This window comes from Denticeps clupeoides, chromosome 10, assembly GCF_900700375.1.
Source record: "Denticeps clupeoides chromosome 10, fDenClu1.1, whole genome shotgun sequence".
Classification (NCBI taxonomy): domain Eukaryota; kingdom Metazoa; phylum Chordata; class Actinopteri; order Clupeiformes; family Denticipitidae; genus Denticeps; species Denticeps clupeoides.
In genome coordinates this window covers 7,953,011-7,977,171 of record NC_041716.1, presented here as the reverse complement: position 1 = coordinate 7,977,171, position 24,161 = coordinate 7,953,011, and the positions used below count along the sequence as shown (strand labels likewise).

The 24,161-nt window shown below is 41.9% G+C and overlaps 1 protein-coding gene across 9 annotated transcripts in view; it reads right to left on the bottom strand.

Annotated features, from left to right (window-relative positions):
- prkcz (protein kinase C, zeta) overlaps positions 1-24,161 on the bottom strand; it is an 84,774-nt gene that overhangs the window by 29,489 nt on the left and 31,124 nt on the right. For 6 of the 9 annotated variants that reach the window (XM_028992596.1, XM_028992598.1, XM_028992603.1 and 3 more), the window contains 5 exons: positions 13,595-13,680; positions 5,499-5,630; positions 3,819-3,909; positions 1,946-1,998; positions 1,533-1,721 (listed from right to left, as the gene is read on the bottom strand). In XM_028992596.1, the coding sequence (XP_028848429.1) occupies positions 1,533-1,721; positions 1,946-1,998; positions 3,819-3,909; positions 5,499-5,630; positions 13,595-13,680 (551 nt within the window). Of the gene's footprint in view, positions 1-1,532; positions 1,722-1,945; positions 1,999-3,818; positions 3,910-3,996; positions 4,055-5,498; positions 5,631-13,594; positions 13,681-17,525; positions 17,637-21,308; positions 21,556-24,161 lie in introns of those variants that run through there. The other 3 variants (XM_028992599.1, XM_028992597.1, XM_028992602.1) reach the window with 3 other exon arrangements.

The following is a 24,161-nucleotide window of genomic DNA, read 5'->3' as shown; positions in this document are numbered from 1 at the left end:
TAATTATATATCTCTCTCTCTGACCAAATGACCGTAGCAACGACCCAAACTACTAACTCCACCTGTTCCCTCCACAGCAGATAGGGCTGAAAAGGGCAGCTGGCAGCCGCCACACTGTTACACGTTGGAGCTGTTCTATATGTCCCATTGCACATTAAATTTTTTACATTTAATTAAAATGTTGTCTACGTTTGATCACAGTGTCTTGTCATATTTGCATGTTGATACTTGCTCATAACTGAGATGACACTTAAGTTCACTTTGACTATACTATGAAGACATCTATACAGACAGGAAAAAGGCATAAAATTAATTACTATATAAACAATTAATTTTGTAAATACAATACAAGCACCACTTTTACATCATTGTCATGAAGCGGTAACTTCTTCACAAACATCATGTCATTTTCGTCAATGCACAAAATACCTTCAGAAAGGCATGCTATTCGCCTGTACAATCATGAATTTTATATACTTTTAGCTCGGATTTAAAACAATATGTGCTAATGAATTACAGGCCAGCAATTTAGCTTCCGGTATACTGTCCCACTGATGATCTGTGTCGGTCCAAGAACCTCACAAACATGAGTCAATTAAAGAATTAGAAGCCTATTTTACCAGTCTTTGATGTAGCTTGTAGAAGGCAAATAAATAAACAAATACCCATGCTTTAAAAAATACAATGATCATAAAGACAAGCCTTTCATATTGACAAGAAGAGACACAATGATGCAGACAGAGATTGACTCATCTGAACATTGCAGCTCTTTGTTCATTACTAATATCACTGATATATGAACCATAGAGTGTTGTGAAAACCATCTTCTCTAAAGATTAGAACAACACACTCAGAATGTGTTTCGGACAAGCAAGGAAACGGTGTGACCACAGCACCACCTAGTGGTAATCTCTCTCTCCCTCTACCCCTCCTTTTCCAGGACAAAAGACCAATTCCACATTTTTGTCCACAGCGTTGGTCAAGTTACTCGGGAAGAGTGATAATTCACCTTCTACTAATATTACTTTACATATTACAAAAGTTATTTGTTACAGTACACAGTACACTATGTTAAACTGTGTTACTTTCCACACCGACACCTCAATAATATGGTCATACAACTGGCATTTTTCAAAAATGAAACCTGCTCTGTTGGAACAACAATTGTTGATCTGCATAACCTAAAACATTGCATTCATTATGAAAAGGTGTAAATCTATAAAAAGTATGGTCTTTGCTACTGTGTTGCTGCCTTAGACGCTTCAAGCTTATTATATAGTACTGACCTGATCCGCAACGGATGCATGTTGTAAAAAAAAACTGATTACGTACAAATAATCATATTACCGGTAAAGGTAATAACATTATTGAGCAACTAATGTTACTTGTTACTGCATCAGTCTGATAACTGCAAACTAAATTCTTTTTTTCAGAGTCACCATAAGAAAGACCAAAGCTACCTAAAGCAAGTCCAGGATGTATCAGGGCACTTCTATAGAAAACTATACTATAAACTATAAACCGCACTGTACCTCATCATCATGAACAAGTTCCTTCTTCACCACCTTCATGGCATACACCTCGTCATTCTTCTTCAGCCGTACCAGCAGCACCTTTGCATAGCTGCCCCGCCCGATCACCCGAATGAGGTCGAAATCGCCCAGTCCCAGCCCCTGAGAGATCTTCACCCCATCAATCCCGTCAACCACTGCTTTCAGCTCCTAAAACACACATATGGACAAACACACAGCTGTTTTTTTTTTTTTTTTTTTTGTTTCGTAAAGTTAAGTGTATTGAACCGTCCCCACGAAAATTGATTTCAACAATTGTTCCACTATCAGTCTAACAAAAGAGCTTCCTGCACTCTGCTTTTAAAACTTGAATCTACAATAAATAGAGCCCTGCACCTAAAACACTTAAATGAAGAAGTTAAATGAACCCTCACCTCTGAGTCATCTTCAGCTTTGTCCACATTCCGATTGTGTGCGAGGAAGGGTACTAAAGACAAGACACGTATCGGGTATTAGGTATCATATCACACACACACAAAAAAAACACTTCCTGACCTTAAAACTGTTCATAGTTTCAATTCGCACAGACAGTCATATACAATATCTTCTCTTGTGAACATCTACATACAGACAGCAAAGTCTGAGGGGCATATGGTAATATTTGAGTGTGACTGGTACCACCATGGGTGAAAGTAGACTGGTAGTAGTGATATTATACAGTTGCAGCCTATCAAAAGCCACATTCAAATTCAGTCACCATTGCACATTCGGAAAAACCATTAACAACCATTAACCGCCACATTAAGTTATTTACCCAGCTAGCTGCTGTTTGATTTAAGATGTGTAGTTAATAAGAATAAACTTTAAAAATTTTATCATAATATTTTAATATTTAATCTGAATATAACCTGTAACAGTCATTTCTACACCCTTCTTACATTTACATTTACAGCATTTATCAGATGCCCTTATCCACAGCGTCTTACAATCAGTAGTTACAGGGACAGTCCCCCTGGAGCAACTCAGGGTTAAGTGTCTTGCTCAGGGACACAATGGTAGTAAGTGGGATTCGAACCCGGGTCTTCTGGTTCATAGGCGAGTGTTTTACCCACTAGGCTACTACCACCCCTTGCACAATGCGCAGCCACTTTGATGCGCTGTATGTCCCTTTGTTTTCTAATGTTTACAGTACAGAAATTTTTATACAGTTTATAGATTTTTAGTAATGTTTAGTAATTTAGTGTAATTTGTTATTTATTTTGTATAAATGCACTATGGGTGTCTATGTGAAATGTTATACACTGTAAACTGTGTATATACTGACTCAGCGACTGACTTACAATTCTGATTTCATCCCATTCAGAAATTATCACGTTGACCCATAAACAGTTCCCTGCAAAATGTCTTAAAATGAAACATGCATATTCCACTATTTGTCCTCTATTATGTAGCCAAATTGAAAAACATGATATCAGAACACCATGATATCCTACCAAAACTGGCCTTAAATACAGCAACACACTCTAAACCAACATACTCTATAATATAACTCTAAAATATGAAGATGAGAAGAATAATTAATAATATTCTTCTTTGTATTCGTATTTGAATAAACAACTGACATGTCATCTGTGACCGTACGTACTGTTCTGTGACAAAGTTAGCCAAATACAGAGAGAATTATTCTTGGCCATTATGAAGGAAGCATCAGGGGGTGACTTGTGTGGACTTGGGTAGTCTTATACATTACACATTTCACACAAGTGCTGGAAAAGCAAACTCGGCAACACAGTGGCACTACAACTGACTTATACACTGGCATAATCCTTTAAAAATATTCTTTAAAAATGTACTTAATATTTTAGAATAATGACAAGTGCCTATAAAAGATGTCCACGGGCTGTTACGTGGAGAACTGAATAAAAGAGCTGTATTGATAAGACATGCAGAGCTGTGGATGATGTCTTGAGCTCAGCTATCAACAACCACTGTCTCAAAAGCAAGTTAAGGTACAGGCTAAAAGTACTTGATCCATACTGAGAAAAATTCTGAATCTGCACATTGGGCATATCAACATTTATGAAAAAGACAGTTCTTCCATTGGCCAGAGGATGGTGCCAAAGACCAATAATCTCACATCATCCCAGTCTTGCTTTCCAACTAGGTCAGGACGTCAGTTGCACCCACCCCACCTACAGTAAATACAGGGCCACACTGTAACAGGACTGGAAAAGCAAAAAAAAAAAAGCAAAAAAAAAAAGGCAGGGAACGAACGACCTTCAAAGGGAAGAGGGGAGGGAGACCTACTTCCGTCAGTATCCTCCGAGTCCTCTGGGGGGAGCTCCACTTCCTCTCTCTTCTCATCTACCTGGGGTTCCTGTGATGGCATGACTGGATCCTACAGAGCAGGAAAACAAACAATATCAACTCATATTAACATTACTTCATTACAGATAATACAATACTTTTACTACGGTCTATATACTTTTGCCTGTAGTATATCCTTCATTCGTATAGTTCTTGTAGATATCAACAGATTTTTGGTAGCCTAGCGGGTAAAGAAAAGGACCCATAATCAGAAGGTTGTCAGTTCGAATCATAAACCACAAAGGTGCCACTGAGCAAAGCACCGTCCCCATACACTGCTCCCCGGGCGCCTGTCATGCCTCACCAAGGGTGATGGTTAAAAGCAGAGGAGACATTTTGTTGGGTCCACCATCTGCTGTGCTGTGTTTTACAATGACAATCGCTTCACTTTTTCCTTTCTAAACAACGAAAGTTTAATTAGTTAACTATTAGTTTAATTAGTTTCACTACAAACTAAAACCTTTGCACAGTACTGTACGTACATACTCTAAAGCATGTGCTTGTGTCCTTGTTTTCCACGGGTGATTATGAGACAGTCACAGGCATGTGAACTTTACTTACTCACTGAGATAAGAACTTTGAATGCCTTTTTAACATCTAAGCCTTTTTGAGGCAGCACAAAGCACAGCATGACGCACAAGAACCTGACAACTGTGGCATCGCAAATAAAGTAAAACAACAGTGGGGTTTGGCTGCCCCGCCTGCAGGGTGGTGTTAGGTCTACAAGGCTATGATCTCACTGCATTAGTTGAACCCTGCCATCTCATAGATCAATATCCAACCACAGAGCATATAAATTGAATAATATCTGGCCATGCAGACTGCTCTGAATCGGGACTATGAATCCATAGCCAGGTCTGCTTTTCATACACCCAAGTAGTAAAAGTATGCATTATATATTCAACTTTATTCACATATATTGCTGATCAAGTCAACAGATGCTGTGATTTCATATAAGCATGAACAACAAATTACATGTTTTTATGTATAAATTATATATAAACAACAATATACCGTACAGGTTAAAAGTTTGGACACACCTTCTCATTCAATGTGCTTTCTTTATTTTCATAACCATTTACATTGGTAGATTCTCACTGAAGGCATCAAAACAATGAATGAACACACACATGAGAAGGTGTGTCCCAACGTTTGGCCTGTACTGTATATAAAAATAAACTTAAAAGTAGCTCACATATACACATCCTCTCAACAGGATAACATCTCCAAAACATTAATCTCCATAAAGCTTCAGTAACATTCTTGCTAACATCTGCTCTTCACACAATACTGTTTCTTTATCCTCCCTAGAAGATGGACTATCACCGCTCTTTGTCATGAGACAAACTTTGTTTAATCAATATTTTGGTAATCACTGTGTACTAGTGTGTAATTACTGTTTAGGCAAATAAGAGCTAAGGGGTGTGAGTTGCAAAAGTGCTACACAGTGACAGGGCAATAATAATAATTTAGTTACTATTTCTCATGCCATAATGCAAATTAAAGGCCTAATTCTACAGAATGTCAAAGTGTTTGACTCAAATGGTCATAACTGATGTCCAGAGAGAGCAGCTAACTACCGCATGCTGACAGCGTGGACGTTCGGAAAGATCTACTCACCATATGCCTTTGACAGGTCAGAGGAACTAGTTTGTGACAGCGCTTATGAACCAGCAGTTTGCAGTTGATACACTTGTAGCCCTGCCTTCCCAGGCCCCATATCCTCTCACTGCAGTGGCCACAGTAAGCTTTCTGTGAGGAGAGAGAGAGAGGGGGGGGGGGGGGGCAACAGATCAATCAATGAGCAATGCTGGGTGACCAGGTCACTGATTAGGAACAAGCACTGGTGAGCAGCCATGGTGCAGATACTGTATGCAGATACAGAACATTAACATGACACAGAAAAATGGGAATCACTTCATAGAGAACCACTGAAAATCATTTGTAGGCAGCAGTCCAAAAACATCATCATCAAGGGAATTAATAAAGACAAATATTATCAATTGCTGTTTATTTATGAAAGATGATTTGCAATGCTGCCTTGGTTCTAAAACTGTTGTACTTTGGCTCCCTCTGGTGGTACCTGGTGGTACCTGGAACAATCAGGATTGTTTTTCACAGTTGCTGTAGGTTTAAATGCAGTGCACTTACTATTATCAATATCCACACTGTAGTACAGTTAGTACCTTCTTTTGGATGGATGATATTCACATTTGGAACATTTGCTTCTAGTGTAAACTAGTTAAAAGGCTTAGGCTTAGGTTACCAGTGCTTGGGGGCAGTGGTGGCCTAGCGGTTAAGGAAGTGGCACCGTAATCAGCGGGTTGTTGAAGGGTTAAATTCAGAGGACAAATTTCACTGTGTGCACCATGTGCTGTGTATCACATGTGACAATCACTTCACTTTCACTTACTGTATTTTAATGTTAATGTAATGTTTAATGTTGTTACTCAGCGATCCAAATATTTTCTTGTAAAATCTCATTTTTTTTTGTTTGTTTCTTGCAAATAAGGATGAACAAAATTCAATGCAATTCATCTGCTGATTTCCATAGTTACTGCAAGTATGTAAAAGGTACAATATTTAGCTGGAAGAATATTTCCAATTTTACCTTCATGGAGATTCATGAGCTTGCAGCCTCACTACACATAACTGTTAAAGGCATTAAACTGAAGGTCCATAAATCAATGCGTAAATAAAGATTCTTCATGGCAGAGACAAGACAAGATAGTATTCTTTCACCTGCTCTTTCAGAGACTGGTTCGGCTCTCTAACTACCTTCCCTCATCACTCTGTTTCCAATCCAGTTGGAGCTGGACTCAAGGTGACTTCAAAGTGAAATGTGTGCTCTTTGTGAGATTGTTTTGTCTGTTCTGGGCTACTGTAGAAAAGAAAAGTGGGAGCGACCTACAAATATGTTAGTCCTAAAGTTCTCAAGAACACAAGAATTTGCAACTACCTGTGGTTATACACTAATAAAAATGTACTATATTAAATTTTGGCTACGCGATTCCCAGAAATATTACACAGGGTGCCTTTAAGATATAGCCTGTTATGATCAGTTAATTTACTCCTCATCCTTTTATAGATTTGTCCCTTGTCTTAAACTTTGAATGAAACTAGCAGTGCAGAAACATCAGATAAGCACATAATAACAAGGCAAAAAAAAAAAAGAAGTTAATAATAGGAAGCTATAAATTAAAGGCTCACAATAACACAGAGTGTTTGAGTGCGGATAATGCGTGCAAACATTACTGCGTGGCAACAACAGGCTCTCTCTCTCTCTCTCTGTCTTTCTCAGCATCTGCCCTGTGATGTATGGAGCGCGAGCTGCTAAGCGAGCCAGCCGCCTGTGAAACTATTCCATTTGATCTGCATTAACTCGCCCCGCTCTGGCTCTCGTCCAGGGCACTTAATTAAACACACTGCCGCTTTATTAAACACGCTGCCTTCACTGTCCGGTCGTACCTCCCTTTTTGTTAAGCCCCATAAATGAGCGAAGACTGAATGTTCTACAGCATCTTGAAAAAAACAATTTGTGGCGAGACGACGTACCCTGTTGCCTGGTCCTGCTCTGCTTCGTTACAATCGCAGAGCTTTTGACCTTGAGTGGTGAGTGCAGTACAGGTTCATCTCAGGGCAGGCAAAGTCAATCTTATCCATTGAAAAAAGTATACATAGAACAGTATTTTTACTACTATAGTGTAATTATCAACACATGCAGAACTACCAGACCGAATTAGACATTCAATGTCTAATTCGGCAGTGGTGGCCTAGCGGTTAAGGAAGCGGCCCCGTAATCAGAAGGTTGCCGGTTCGAATCCCGATCCGCCAAGGTACCACTGAGGTGCCACTGAGGTGCCACTGAGCAAAGCTCCGTCCCCACACACTGCTCCCCGGGCACCGGTCATGGCTGCTCACTCAGGGTGATGGGTTAAATGCAGAGGACAAATTTCACTGTGTGCACTGTGTGCTGTGCTGCTGTGTATCACATGTGACAATCACTTCACTTTTGTATAGGAAGACAGTTTAGATGAGGTGGGCGGAGCTAAAAGTTGCAGGAAGCCAGACCTTATACAATACAGCATTCATGTTGATGGCTAGAGCAGCCACAAGGGTAACACCCAAAGGCCATAGAACATAGAACAAGTGTTACACCGAAGCCTGGCATTCTGTCTTTTGGGGAATTCTTTATTTCTTTTATTCTTGCATGTTCACAATTACTTGTCAAACATTTATAAGTACATTTATAGTTGCATTCAACAGATGCTTGTAACTTAAATATTGTGATCAGCAAAACAAATATTATTTTATTGTAATATTATTATATTATATTATATTATATTATATTATATTATATTATATTATATTATATTATATTATATTATATTATATTATATTATATTATATTATATTATATTATGAGCACTTATCCTAGCTTCAGCCCACATGGAGCAACCCAGAGATAAGTGTGTAAGGAGATGGAGGAACCAACATGACCTTGAACAACCAAAATTACACCAGCAGAGTGATAGCAGCATATCAGAATTCAGAGATGGATTCCTCAAATTATGTAATTACAGCGGCAGGCAGAGAACCATTTTTTTGCATCCCTCATTTTCAGATAACAAAATGAGCAGATTGAGAATGATCAAAGGTCTCTGTTAAAAAGTACTGAGATGAGAGGAGCGAAAAAAAGAGACTCCATATTGAGTTACAAATGTCCACAGGTAATTGTGAGTCACAGGAGAAAAAACTTCGGCCTTTTCTTTCCCTTTCTTCCATCATCTCTCTCTCCCTCCCTTTCTCTCTGTCTCACACCTCATGCTCACCACAGAATTCTAAACTGCCATAGAACAGAAACAGAGATGATATGAAAGGAGTCAGTCAGACTGACATGACGCTCTTCTGAGCATTAGACTCAGTGTCTGACCAGCTATCTATTCCCAGAGGGAACAGGAAACACACACACACACACACACACACACACAAACTTGAGTCCTATTCCAAAGCCCTTTTTATGGTGGAGACCAGAAGATGTCCCCATGTTCAATGAATGAACTTCCCCTCGAGGTCAGAACAGCTCAGTCACTGAGCACCTTCAAACAACAGCTCAAGACCTTCCTCTTTAAAGAATATTTAGATTAAATTAAATTAAATTTCTTATTGTCGAACTTGTGTACAGAATCTACAACAGAGTGAATAAAAAGATTGTATTCATAGTTGGGGTCCTAGTGAACCGGAATTGATCACTTCATCAATGGTAACTTGAAAGCATGTTGTAAGTCGCTCTGGATAAGGGCGTCTGCCAAATGCCGTAAATGTAAATGAAAATGTTCAAAAAAGTAAATACACATGCACAATAAATACATATGCACATGCATGCAAATGCACAACCAATACAGTATTGCTCCTGCACACATACACACAAAGTACAGGTGCATATACATTAAAGTAACACACATAATACACAAAAACCTGAGGTGAGCAGGAGGCGCACATCCGCTTGCTTACATGGAGAGCAGAAAGGAAATAATAGACAGAATCAGGCTCAGTAATTATTCCCTCTGCCTGTCTATCTGTCTCTTGCTACTCCCTTTCATTTTTACATATGCAACAACATCAGGAGAGAATCAGATCCTCTTTTGTAATGTTGTTTTTCATATCCCTCACTATCTCCCTCAGAAACTGAGAGTTCAGAGAAATCGAACAGCAAACATCTAAACTCCTTTGGAGTAAAGTAGTTGCAAACACATACTGAGGCTTGACCAAATTGTCTTTTTAAACAAAAGTAGTGATGGCTGAACCTATAAGGTGCCATTGTTGTACTCAGTAATATATATTGTTACAACTCATAAAGTACTGTATTCAGTACTTTATGAGTACTTGTAAAATATATACAATTTTTTTTATAAATTTTATAAATGTGTATACAGTTGTGCTGTATCATTAGTTTTTCTTTGGGCCTGGCATGAAAAACAACTTCTTTCATTTCTGTTGGAATCTAAATAAAATATCATCATTTATATCATTTTGTATCATTCACATCAACTTGACCCATGTATGTTTTATGACTTAGGAAATGCGACAGTCAAAATACATGACAAGGGGAACTAACTAGGAACTAACTTTTTGTATTCTGAATACATAATCGCTGTTACACCTGTACTGAAGCAACACACACATGCTCAGACACACCTGAACACATTTACATTTATGGCATTTAGCAGATGCATTTATCAATATGGAATCAGATTTGTGCAAAAAATTATTGAACAAAACATTTCTAATATGAAGCAAAAAGCTGAAAGCTTCAAGTATTTTGTTGAAGTGTAATTGTTGAAGTGATTCATTGACTGATGTTACTACTGGCTTGTAAAATGTCTGCCCCACCCAGGAACATTGTGCAGTCAGGATTTCTACAAAGCCTTGCATTCTTGGTTCACCTCCCTCTTCATCTTTCCAGTGTCTCTCTTGCTCTCCTCAATACTGTAATTTTTTCTCTTCCTACCATAATTCATATCGATCCAGTGGCTCCTCAGCACTAGATTAAGGTCAGGGTGGAGGAAGGGGTTGGTTCCCTGGCCTGTCTGATCCCAGAGACGGACTGTCAGGCTCACAAAGCCGCTGTGTCTCCTCCTGATCGATACATTATCTCAGCCATCTCCAGAATCGCATGAACCCTGCCCACAGTTGGCCACCACGGTCTGAACTGATCGAGGAGATAAATGACAGTATGTGTCATCCAAAGGGCTATAGCAGCTTCTGTTATTTCCAAATTGTTTAATGCGTTGGATCATTTCCAATAAATCAGTGCACCACAGGCATAAAGTGCAGCATATCTGTCCAGTATCCTGAAATAACCCCTCAAGAACCTGTCATCCGGGAATGAACGCTTGCTGCAAATTCAAAAAAAAAAAACCCACTGTGCACTGTGCATATTTAAAGGCAAGAAACCATATGTGTGCGTTCAAAAGTTGTGTAAAAAAAAAAAAAACAGGGAATAAAGAGCTAATAAATGAATGAATCTCTTTGAACAGGGAGATGAAAACGTGACGTTTCCAGCATTCAGACATGGTGATCTCGGGAGAGCAGCTTCTACCGCAGGGCTGAAACGCTTTTCTTTTTATTTCTCTTTTTATTTTAAACAGAGAGAGAGACAGAGAGAGAGAGAGAGAGAGAGAGAGAGAATGTCTTTTTACAATCCCCTGTGTATTGGTGTCAGAGCCGTCCTCTGATGAAAAACAAACGGTATTTGTTTGAATTGTGGTCGACAGGATTCCATTTCATAAAATGGCAGTGGTGATTATTATTATCATTTAATCTGTGGCAAGGGAGTCTATTAATAAGAACACAGTTTTGGGAATGATTCTAGCTGCTTGAGACAGGCTGGAGAGACAAGGGGAAGGGGGGTGGGGGTGGAGGAAGAGTGAGAGAGAGCGAGAGAGATGACCTACTTCTACACTATCAGTCCTTTTGGTGATGAAAACGAAGGGCGCAGATTATACAAGAAAGTCAGAAATGCTCCCTGGGCCTAAGATGACACCTGGACGCATCATCTGAAAAAGTGCTGATGATCCTTGCTGCCACAAATTCTGAGGTTTGTGACAAAATACAGGTGCAGTGTCTCTTTATTACAGTTTAAAATGTATTCGTCTTTAAGATATGTTATGGTCATTGTCCAACTGATGCTTTGGTACATTTACCAGACGCCCTTATCCAGAGCGACTTACAGTCAGTAGTTACAGGGACTGTCCCCCCTGGAGCAACTTAGGGTTAAGTGTTTCATAGGCGAGTGTCACACTACCAGTCAAACGTTTTGATGCACCTTCTCTGTAGTGGTTATGAAGCACATTTCATGAATGTGTTTTTCCAGAGTCGCCTCTTTTTATGCTCATTAACATGAGTGAATGGTAAGAAAGTGTTGAGCGCGAACCTTGAGGACTGAATCCCCGCTGTCTAACTTAAGGTGGTCGAGAGAAGGCAAGAGTGTGACATGCTGTCATCACATCAAAAGCAAAAAAACTTTTGTAGTCTTTTTTTTAATTTTCTCTCAAAGTTTGCAAAATGGGAATTTTAATTTGGTAAACTGGAATTTTAAAATAATCTTTTAACAATATGTATAGAACAAACAAGAATCTGATAAATGTTCTTGTTGTAGTATTATTGACCCCGATCTTGAATATCAGCAATGTACAATATTTATATAACTGTAAACTATACATGAAGTCCCATCCTCCTTGTGTCAAAGGAGGAGGATTACATTGTAATGGCGTTTAACCGGTCACTGTGTTTAACCAGCCAGGGCGCAGATGGGAATGCCTGGAAATGACAAGTGTGTATAGCAAAAGAACATCAGGGTTCTACTGCAGATCCACTGCAGACTGGCGGAAGCACCTGAGTCAGCTTATCTGTGCCTGCCATCCGTCCAGACTGGTCACTGCATGCGCACTCACACACACTGTACAAAACCTCCTAAAGAGGTCAGGCGATGTGTAATGGATGCATTCAATATTTTACTGCCTATTACAGCTTACTACATTTACTACATTAAGCACTGGCACGGCTCAATACGAAGGAACCGGCTTCTGCGGTGTTGCCATGAATTAGTACAAAACCCTTGGGGTTTAAAATCAGATTTATTCATTAAAATAATATTCAGAAACATAACACTGAACAGGACCCTCCTGAAGCTGATGGTTCTGCAGACCAGGTCTGGTTCAGAGGGCCCTTGAGACACAGAGTCACGGCTTTGTCTCAGTTTGCACTGACAGTATATGTCTGTCCATTACTGTAACAGGGCGTGACCGTCCCTTACTGTATGTGAGAAAAAGACACTTTCACTTCAGCAGAGGCTGATTGGAACCAGAACTACAATCAAGCGACCCCCTTTTAAATCTGATGATATAAAATATGATATAAAAAAAAAATTCTATATGATACAAAGAACAGAAAAAAACACAGTCTGAAGTCATGCTAGTGGCTTTTCAGCTTCTCTTCTATGTTTTAAGTCATCCATAAATAATATCAGTACATTATTAATGCAAGAGGCCTGTCTGCAGGTGATCTCTCGTAATGGTGTCGACTGAAATCGCAGAAACTACTCTGGAGCGTTTTATTGAGAGCAAACCCCCCTGCTGTGTGTGTGCGTGTGTGTGTGTGTGTGTGTGTGTGTGTGGGTGTGCTGTCCTCCTAATTACCAGCCAACACAGAATGTAGAAGGTTGTCTGCGTCTCATTCAAATCCTCTTGGTTCAGACTGTTGCATTTCATACATAATTCACACCAGTGATCTTTTAAAACTGTCATACAAAGGCAAACTTTGTAATACTATGCAATGTTTAGCCCTGCCAGCGATCTATTGTTTCCCCACAATTAATTATGCCCATTCATCCAGCTTCTCTGATATGAAGTATGAATATGACGTATTCTTTATAGTCTCTATACATAATAATCAATGACTGGTACTGTAAAACATTAAAATAAATTATACAAATGAGCTCAAATGCTGTTATTATAGGTCTATTGTTATATTTTAAGCCTAAAAGTAATTTTAGACGACGTTTATGAGGTTGGGGGACCAGATCTGTGCCTGAAGAGGGGCCTGTGATTTAGGGGTATCCATGTTATAATTGACAGTGGAATGTTCTGCATAGCAATTGTCAGTTCACTGCAGATGATATTACTGCTCTGAGAGGGATGTGGGCAGGAACTCACCCTGTTGAAGCGCTTGGCCTGGAAGAGATGCCCATTGACGCGGTACAGCTTGCGCCATCTTCTTGCCCCACGCCGGTAGATGGATTCTAGGAGAAAGAGCAAGCGTTTGTTGAGGAACTGTATTGCAATTTCAGGACGGATCACTTAAAGACCTTATCCCTTCCTCCTAGGGTTCCCCCCTTGTCACCCCACATTTTTGAAACAGAAGTGCTAAATCCCTGCTCTTCAGGTGAGCACTACAATGTGCGAGTTCATGATCGAGAGGCTGCTTATCTTTTTAATTCCTCCTCTTCACAAGCACTCCCGCAGCCCGACTACATCCCTCTCGCCCACTCCGGCCGCCCCACCCATCACCCTTTAAAAGTTTAACTTTCGTGTCAATTTTCTCTTCATACAGCTGCTTAATTGAACCGTACAAGCACAGAGAAAATGTATGCGGGCACCGTTCAGCCAGGAAATAATAATCAGGGCTAAAGACAAGGGTAAGAACAAAATTACTTTATTATGTGAAGTAATATTTTGCTCTCATTTTATAGAATAGAATAGAATAAATCACACTCTGTCCTCATAGACCACACCCTGGACTCAAATATGCTGTTTAACATACTGGTGTGTGTCTGCTCATAACATTTCTGTTCATTACTTGCTCTGACCTTCAACATACGTTCCAGCAGTGTATAAAAGTGTAAGTATTCTCAGTAAGATGCCCTAATGGATTCTGGGAACTGGAAGATTGGCGTGTTCTCCAGCAACAACCTCACACGCTCCACACTCCCACATGTGAGTCAAACTGGACAAAATTAATCTCCTCGCCTTAAAACTATCTTTTCAATCGCCTTCTGTGCTGTGTCGATCTTTTCATGTTCCTCTCCAGACGGCAGCATCTCATAGAGGAGTTGGGTAAACACGGAGAAGAAGTCCCTTTCATGTGCCGTCACTTTTACCACTAACAAGCTCCTCAGGACATTAAGGCACGTAATGGAACACGTGGAGATGATCTCAGCCACCAGCCCGCCAATGACCACAAGAATCATAACATCCAAATAACGCCTCTGACCATAAATATACCACGAGATCATAGAGCAATGAGTGTTGCCTGCTTGATACTGCTAGAGCCTGGAGCTAGATACACACCCATACACACACACACACTTTCTCTACAAATAATTGAATAACTGAGTCTTGCAGCAGTATCATATACCATACTCCCCCCTCGCTCTCACTCTCAGGTCTGAAGGGTGCAAGCAGACATCGCTTCAGCCTGCCACTGTTTCCATGGCAACTTGATTGCCAGGCCCAGCCGATGCCAGCTGTGAGGGTGGGATGGACGGAGAGAACCCCTTCTTTCCTTCTCCACAAGCTAACAATATGGGTCTCAGGTCATTGTTGTAAATATATTTCAGCATTAATACCAGTTAATAAATTATTATTAGCAGTTGAACATTGTTTCTTTCATTATTTGTGCCAAGGAGGTACTGATACTGATACATTGCAATTTTCATTATTTGTTTTCATAATTTATTTTTCATCAATTTTCATTCATGAAAAAATACTGAGTGGTTTTGTCACTAGTTTAGTAAGAAAAAGTTAATTGACACACAATGTCAAGTGAGAATTATGCCTAAAGTCACACAGAAATCCGCCAAATAAGTGTCTGCGCCACCCTGAGCGGACATTTTTTTTTCTTGCCAAAACTTTTTTGTCTTCACCTGACAAGCACAGGCGTCTGTCACACACTCAGTAACACACACATTAAAAGGCACCTACAGAAACACACACACACACACACACTGTATACCTTGCCTGTGTGTGTGACGATCATCTAATAATAGAAGAGAGAGCTCTGCTCCAGAGCATTTCCCTTTTTCTCTCTGGACCTTGAATCCTGTTAACTTCTGCTCCTTCAGGGATCTACTTGGCTCTGTTTCCATAGCTACACTGTATTTTCTTTGCCAGCACCCCCTCGCCATGTTGCCGAGGGAGAACAGCACTTTGGTTGTGGGAGGACGGTCACGTCCCACAGTAATATCACTGTTCCCGCGCTGTCTGTGTGCCACCTCACAGGCAGGGCGGGGTGGCGCTGGCCTTGCCCACCAAGGTCCAGATGCCACATTCATGAAGCCGGCCGGGAGAAATACACCATCAGAATAAACCCCAGGCTACGTGGCAAGCGGTAAATCCCTTAAAAAAATGTCCCCCAGATTTCAGCATGACCGAGTGTGGTGACCGCCGGACAGTTTCCAGATCATAAAAAGCATGCTGGACTACTTTTAAAAGCACCTAAACAGGTCACCAAGCGTAAAAGTGCTATCGGAGTCAGTCACGGGGGAGGTGCTGTAATGGCATTTTCTGCAGCTTTAACCCTGCAAGCTCAGCTGAAAACACGTTCATAGACATGCGTCCTCCCATAGAAACATTAGGCTCTTATACATTCGAATCAGCGTTTATTGCTATTGGTCAGGCCGCGGCTTTCAAGGAAACAAGAAGCATGGATGTGGCTGTCGAGGATGACCTCCAGCTGACCTCGGCCTCCTGTAACCCATCTCCTCTGATCAGATCCTGGGAGCATGCTAAACAAGGCTTTGATTGATCAGTGAGGACTGGCGTGAAGCAATTCCCCCTGGGAAATCTTTTTGCCCTCGCCGGGAGACCTTCACGTCGACAGGGATGAGCACTCATCAAACAGCGATCGCTCATCTGAGCTACAGCGAGTCCGGCTCCATTACAGACACGGTTCGCTTGCGGCCTGACATTCGGAGCGCAGGCTGAGGGTCCTATTTCTGAAGAACCAGAGGAGAAACCTTTGAAAGCCTTAAAGAGCCCTCACTGTCCTTGACCTTTAGACAAACCTGTCAGAGTAGCAATATTAATGTGACCCTTAACATTTGGTTGGCATGTTGGTTCATCGCTTTATTAAGTTAAGACTGATGTGTCCATTCTGAATCTTTCTCATTTAGAGTTTTGTATCTTTTGCTGACATCTTTTATTAAGAAAACATCAGTCCACTGATTCCTGTGCATTCTCATAAAGCACATAGGCATCCTAAATAGAACATTCTGTTAAGCTCATTCATTTCTGGTCTGCTTAAGTTCACGTTAACACCAGCGGTTCCTAATATGAATAGTATTCATTGTTGTCAGACAGCCATAGCCACAACCGCACTTGAAAGAAAAGTCCATCAACTGTGCTGTATTAAAAAAATACTGCAAGCACGCAGAAAGTGAAAATATTAACTTTGCTACTTTGGTTCACAGGTTTTAATTGTATATTTTGAATAAAAATTCCAGACCCTCGGTGTAACCGGGTACACTCACCGCAGATTGAAAAGCAAGGCTCCAGAGAAACGAAGCGTTCGCTCCCGTTTAAACCAATCAACGATCTAGCAAAAGTCATCACCCAAGTCTTGCATGTGCAGCTGACCTCTGACCAAAGGCTTGGCCCCCGATCGCCGATCAATGCCATCGTTTGCAAAACAGGCTCCATTCCTATCAGTGCAAGTCAATCAGCAGATGTTTGCTGCACGCACACGTCATGCACGTATCGTTTCAACGTCCTCACTGCGTCCTCGCACCACAACATTTAAAGCAGTCCCGCGCAAGCTGCACGCCGTCTTTAATGCAGCTGAGATGTAAGTCAAGACCTCGTAATTCTCCTCGTAATTCACTCCTCCCGCCCGGCATTGTAGCTGATTTTCATTTACTGCTGGGATTATTTTTTGTTGCCGCAATTAAGTCCCCGCTGTAAAGAGAATAAGGGCCGATGGCCCCTCCCCCTCGCCAGTGCGTTTACGCCCCCGTGGCTCAACGTGGAAACGCTGACCTGCTACAATGATCTCCTGAGGAAAAGCCAGTGATGCATTGGCCCATTTTCCCAGCTTAGCACTCATAAGACAGTGATTAAAGACGGCCAGGAATAAAAGAGCGATCGGCACCTGAAGAGTCGTGGCACGACGTGAAAAATCCCGCCATCATCTTCCCCGAAAGGAGACGCTCCGTGTCGCTGTCCCCCGCAGTCATCTATGAATCCCCGCAGGGCTCACACATCATTGCGACAGGGCAGAGGTGGGAATTGACTTTAAGAAAGGGCGTTTCTGGGGAGGGGTTGACTTCCACACATTGTTGCATTGGCTGGCAGGAAGGGGATAAATGTTACTTCCTGTCCCGTTTGGGAAAAAGAACTGCGCACACCTCGAATGAAAAGGTCTTTTTTTTTTTTGTGTGTGTGTGTGGGATGAACAGGGATAAAAAAAACATATCCAAGAAGACAGTGGAGTCTTTGTTCCAAGGAGGCTCTGTGTAGGGGTGTGGGCAAAGCTCGGCTCAGAGTAATCTCGCGCTGGCAGGGTATCCAAATGAAGCCTGCGGGTACAGCGACGCACTTACCAGCAGATCGGAACGTAAAGCGGTCGTCGTAATCAACTGGGATGTTCCAGAGGCCTCTGTCAAGTGGTCCCACCACTGAGCGCAAACTTTGAAGTTTCCTACGTCAATTAAAACCAGCTTAATTTAGCTCCATTATGAAGGCTGAGAAGAATGGCTAAAACAATCAGGCGAGATTAAGCGTAAAATGAGTTGTCGGACGCAGCGGAAGCACCCCTAATTCTTCCTTTGTCCCTCTCGTCCCTTCCGTTGTCCTTGTTTCTCCTAGGTCCCTGTCTCCTTCACACTCTCCTCTTCCCTCTCCGTGTCCCTGTTCTCTCTCGCCCAGGAAGGCATTGTTGCGATGTAAACGATGTTCGCGTGGGCCCTCGGCGTATATCTGCGGTTTGCACACAGCATGTGGGTTCCCCTGGAACGCTGTCAAACACACCAACGAGAGCGAACCCCAGAACGTCAGCTGCTGGACAACCTCGCTGTTTCACAGATTACACCCACAAAAACAGGTCGAAGGGACTCTTCAGAACCTGCTTTTGCAATCTAAGTGGAATTGAATCCGGAGTTTTCGTGCGGTGTGTGTTTTAAGTGGGTGGATATGTAAGTGTGTGTGTGTGTGTGTGTTTGTGTGCTACATACAAAGTCATTTTAGGTCACAACACATCCTGGAAAAAGAAAACATCTAGGGCAAAGAGTAGCACTCCGGACTAAATGTGAAGCAGGATCTCTAGTGTAAGGTAGTTACATGGATATAGAATAGTAATAGAAATGTCAGTTTGCTGAATGACAGCTGGTGGCCCACGCTACATCCTCATTCTGGACGATTCAAACCTTCAAACACATCTCCACTCAAAATGTTCTCCACACCGAAAAAAAGTGAACACTGGCCTTAATTTAAAAAAAAAATGTACTTAAAAAATAAAATGTACTTAAAACTTGTAAGTAACCTGTCATAGCTAATATTTAAGCATTGACGTAATGTAAATAAACAATTCAAACCTGCTGTAACCTGGTTTATTTACATTAAGTCAGTGCTAAAATATTAGGTGTGTGTCACGTTGGGCTGGACATGGCGAGGAAGGAGGACGCATACGCATGACTTCACACGACATGGGTTTAATACAGACTGCACACGACAAGGGAACATCAGCAATGACCCGACGGCGAACAGACACGAACAGGATAGCTTTATACAATTATATAAATACACACCAGGTGAACACGATCAGGGAACATTACACGAGACGAACATGAAACTCTGGATCCGGAGTAACCCCTGCCGGTCCGGATCATGACAGTGTGATTACAGATTACTTACAAGTTTAGCCAGCGTTCACTTTTTACAGTGCAGTCTCTGGTGCTTTACTGGATGTATAGACACCTTTCTTCCAGAAGAAACTCCCACATTTGGTATTTTGAAGGAGACAGAGTCTAACATTGATTCTAAAATTGGTGCTGACGTCAGCTCTGGTGACTTAAAGGTTCATACTATGTGACATAATTTTCTCAACTACGGTGAAGCTTGTGTCCTGTGGTGACATCATCATCCTGGAAGACACCCCTCCCAGAGTAATGACTCACTATAGCTTTGTGATATAATTTCTAAGGACACAAATGGAACAAGCAACACAAAAGACCCATGAAGCCATGCAACAAAAAAGCCCCATTAATGATAACCTCTACTGTTCTTTATTGCTGCATGACATGTCTGCATAGAATCATTACTGTAGCAAAACATAAATGCTTCTTCATTCACGTATTCATCCAATGGTAAATTCACCAAAATCAGGGAGAACAATTTGATGTTCACTTTAAGGCTGGTGACTTCTGTGGTAAATTTAGTCTCCTTTTGAAGATGGACATCTTTATCTGTGAGACTTTGCTCTTCTATCCCTGTCACTTTACGATGAAGACCATGAAATCATGGAGCTGTAAGGCATCGCTTTATTTTCAACTAACACACACACACACACACCGTTACATAATCAAAGTTGCGGACTAACAGTATATTGGATATCATCAGCAAGTAGCTGACTTTGCTCTTACGTGTGTGTGTGTATGTGGAAAAACACTGCAAAAGCGACCTCCAAAACCTGACCCAGCACATGAAAAGTCCCCAGATGCCCCATTCTCCTCACATCATCACCGTGACAACAGCAGCAACCCCGGTGTTGGCTCAGTCCCGGCTGGAGATGGGGGAAGGGGAGTGGGGCTTCATAGCATTTCAGGTCCACAGTTACATAAACACTACCCCTTCCCAAAAAAAAAAAAAAAAAAAAGGAGCCAGCGTTCCGCAGTTTTTCAGATTTCTGCTTTGTAACACGTTCTTGGTGTCATAAAAAAAAGTTCACAGCCCGATCTGCGATTTGACAGCCAGCAAGAATAGCACCAGACAAAAAAAAACACACACACATAAAAACAAGTACAGGACGAGACTTGGGATGAATTTAGATGAGCAGAGGGACTACTATCGTGTCGACTATCTCAGAGTTTGTGCCCTTGCCCTTGTCCCAATGCTCCCAGTAAAGAAGTGGACGGGCCACTTTCTCACCCGGCCACAGCGGAGCGGCGCTTCTCCCAGCTGACAGGTTGATCCCTGAACGCGCACCAGTCGGGAGTGGCATCTGAACACTTTATCAGACTTCGAGCATCAAACAATACATTCCCCTGACCAGGCAACAAAACCATCCTTATTAAACAGACCCGCGCTGGACAAAGTTCAGAGAAGACGTCCGTCGTGTAAACACGGGGACTGGGATCAACGTGGCATGCACAGCGCAACGAGAACTAATATCGCTCGGTCAATACTGTCAGTCAGCTCATCTGTGCAAATGCAATTAGCACAATACAATAAGTGCATCAGTCCGTTGCACGTCCAGTTGATGTGACATGATGCTGCCTCTCTCAATTCTTACCCCTCTTAACCCTTAAATCCATCCTGACTGAACCTAGTTTTCTTTTTTCTACTCCCTCTCAATCTACCAGAGTCTCAGAACAGAACTCAACTCGGCCCGCTGATTCAATGAGCAGCGAATCGGTGACATGATGATCAGAACACATCCAACGTCCACGCCTCCGCTCGACGTAGATCTAGTTCTAATAGATCTGATCCTGAACGAGCACCTGTCTTACACGCTTCCTTTTGCACTTCTTCTGCGATTCCCTCTATAATCCCTCCGTCCCAATCACTCATTGCCTCTTGTTCTTTCAATTGCATGTATCATTTACACCTCTTCCCTTCACCCTTGCTCTCCTCTATTACTCCATTGTTGTTTTCCTCTCTGTCTCTACCTCTCTTATTCTGTCTTTCTCAGGGATCGAGTGATCAGCCCCGTCGGTACCTTTCACCCGCAGGTACAGCAGCAGCGTGAGCAGCATCCCTCCAGCGTGGTGCAGAGCCTCGGCTGCCTACACTCCAGCTCCCATGATCCCGCTCTGCACGGTGCCCTGCCGCCGCCTCCGTCCCACCCGGCTTTCGTTCGCTCACAGCGCAGCTGCCGCTCAACTCGCTTCTACCACACTGGCTTACGGACACACACACACACACACAACGCCACGCAATCACAACACACCAGCTTCTGTTCTCCTTCTGTGGGGATCACGGAGCATGATAAGCCCCTCCTACAAATCAGAGCCTGCCCTCCATTCGCTTCTCCTTCTTTATTTAGAGGATCTATTTCAGCCTGTCCCCATTCCACAGTGGGGGCATTGATCCTCTCCAAGTGCCCCCTGCTGGAGTAACCCCTCTCCTTCACAGGGCTACAGTGGCGTCCGCGGCGCACCAGGTGGCGCAGTGGTACCTTCAATACAGGGTTTTCCCTGCAGTTCCTGTAAGGCTGTGAGAACACTGCACCAGCGGAGGGGCTATTTTTAGCAGCAGCTCAGGGAGGCTGATCTAACCTGAGAAGAATGTGAAGTTTTATGAAACGCTGCTTTTATGAGCTGTGTGCTCGTGTCTCTGTGATTTTTTTTTTCATGAAGCTTTATTATAAAATGCCCCTGGACATCATATCTATCAAAGCAAATGAAAGTTTTTGTTATTAAAAAAAAAAAGAGTTACTCCCGTAAACCCACTGAGGTCAAAGACACGATGTGTTAATAATAGGAGGTAGGGCTCGTGCACTTCATAAAGGCAGGGAAATCAGGGATCAGGGAGCACCACCACACACACACCCTTGCATTAAAATACATAAAGGCAAATACAGACTGTGATAGATAAACAGCTATCCTATCCACACACACCCAAGCACACACAGACATACATTTACAACACGCCGCTACAAACCTATCACAGATAAAAGAAACTTGCCTGCAACTGTAGTTGCAACACACATATAGGTTTGCTTTTGTATTTTGTGGGAAATAGACAGCATATATACAATAGATGTGTAACAACACCTATGCATTGTATGCATGTGCACAAACCGTAGAGAACTCAAGGTAAAGTGCTCCCATTAAACTTCCACTTGAGTAAAAGTGCTTTCAATGTCCTTATCAAAAATAAGTGGCATACCAGGCTTTTAATAATCTTTGAATGTCATTAACACTGTCCATTAAACTTATCATCAGCTAAAATATTGAAGTCAAACTACTTCCATTAGGTAGGACCGAGCAGCAACGGCTATGAAATAATACAATTTGAGAACAGGTGAAGGTTCGGTTTTAAGATTTATTTGTATTAAGAAAAATTTGGTTCACTGGTTCACACATAAATCTCTATGTCTCTATGCCTAACAATAAACCGACTTAATCAGATGTACTATAATAGGAACTGCTGTAAAAATTCTAAAGGAAGGCACAGTCAACTGCATGTGTGTACACAAGTCTGTCTTGCAGTCAAGCATTTACCCACAAAGTATTCTCAGTTTCGACCACAATTTTATCTAATCAGAACTACAGACATTGCTTAAGTGAGATTTAGAAATGAACTGAATTTAAAGTAAATAGCCTCCCCAAATGGAAATGCTTCGGTCATACTAGAGGAAACACAGATATGTAAATATAAAGAAATATTGGGCCTGAACCTAACCTCAAATGTCTCTTCTTAAATAAAACTTTAACAGCAAAACGTCTGTTTGACCACACACACAGGCAGTAGGAGCAGGTGAACTACGCTTATAACCACATGGTCCAGCTCAGCCTCCATGCTGTGTGTCAGAAATTTCGGCCTCCTTCCAAGGAAGCTGATTCAGTGCTCAGGAGGTTGAGCAAGCACATCCCCCAAGAACATTGCCTCTCAGACATCTCTCTTCGTTTTTTACCTCTCTCTCTCTCTTTTCGCTCCTTCTCCCTTCCCCCCACCCTGACCAGGTCCAAGGAGCTTTATCAAAGGGGCTTACGTTCTTCCATTTATCAGGGCTGTGGAGAGATCCACCACAACTCCACCCTGGAAGCCCAGAGTCATGCCTGCAGCCACACCAGCACGCTGATAACATTCAGAGCAGAGGCACACACACACACACACACACACACACACACACACACACAGAAAACATCCAGTTTTTTCAATGTTAATGGGTTTAAAGGGCTTTTACTTAAACATGTTTCCATAGTTTTTTATTCATCCCTAAAACCTACAATGGAATGGCTTTCAGAGCAATTTACTTGATATATGCAGCACACATCAGAATACTTTGTTATAACTTCTTGAACCTTGGACATTGAACCTTTCTGAACACTTATGAACTTTGGTCAAACTTAGTTGCAAACAGCTTGTTCTGTTTAGAGAAGTCAGAATGGAGAGCTGAGCAGTGCTTTGTAAAAATGCAACACTCTCCCTGTGGTCCCTCCATTACCCGACTGGAGCACTCGCCTGGAACAGAACACAATCTTCCGCCTGATCTCACAGTTCCACGAAAACGCACACAAACACACTCCTCTCACTCCCACCAGATTTATGTGGACATCATAATTGAGGGGAAACAAAGGAGGAAGGGAAAAAAAATAGGAGACAGAAGAGGACGCTGTCAGCAGAACCAGACTGAACAGGGGGATGTGTACAAGCCTGACCTTATGACCTTTGAGTTGATCTCACAAGTGAATGTGTCCTGAAATCACTCAAGACAGTATCCTGTGTACCAGGACCTTTATCAGTAAGATCAGCTCATATTTTTGATAGAGATTAATTTTCACACTGCCATACCAATCAAAACTGGCATCAGGGTCATAAGCACAGGGTGCAGTTTAAACATTTG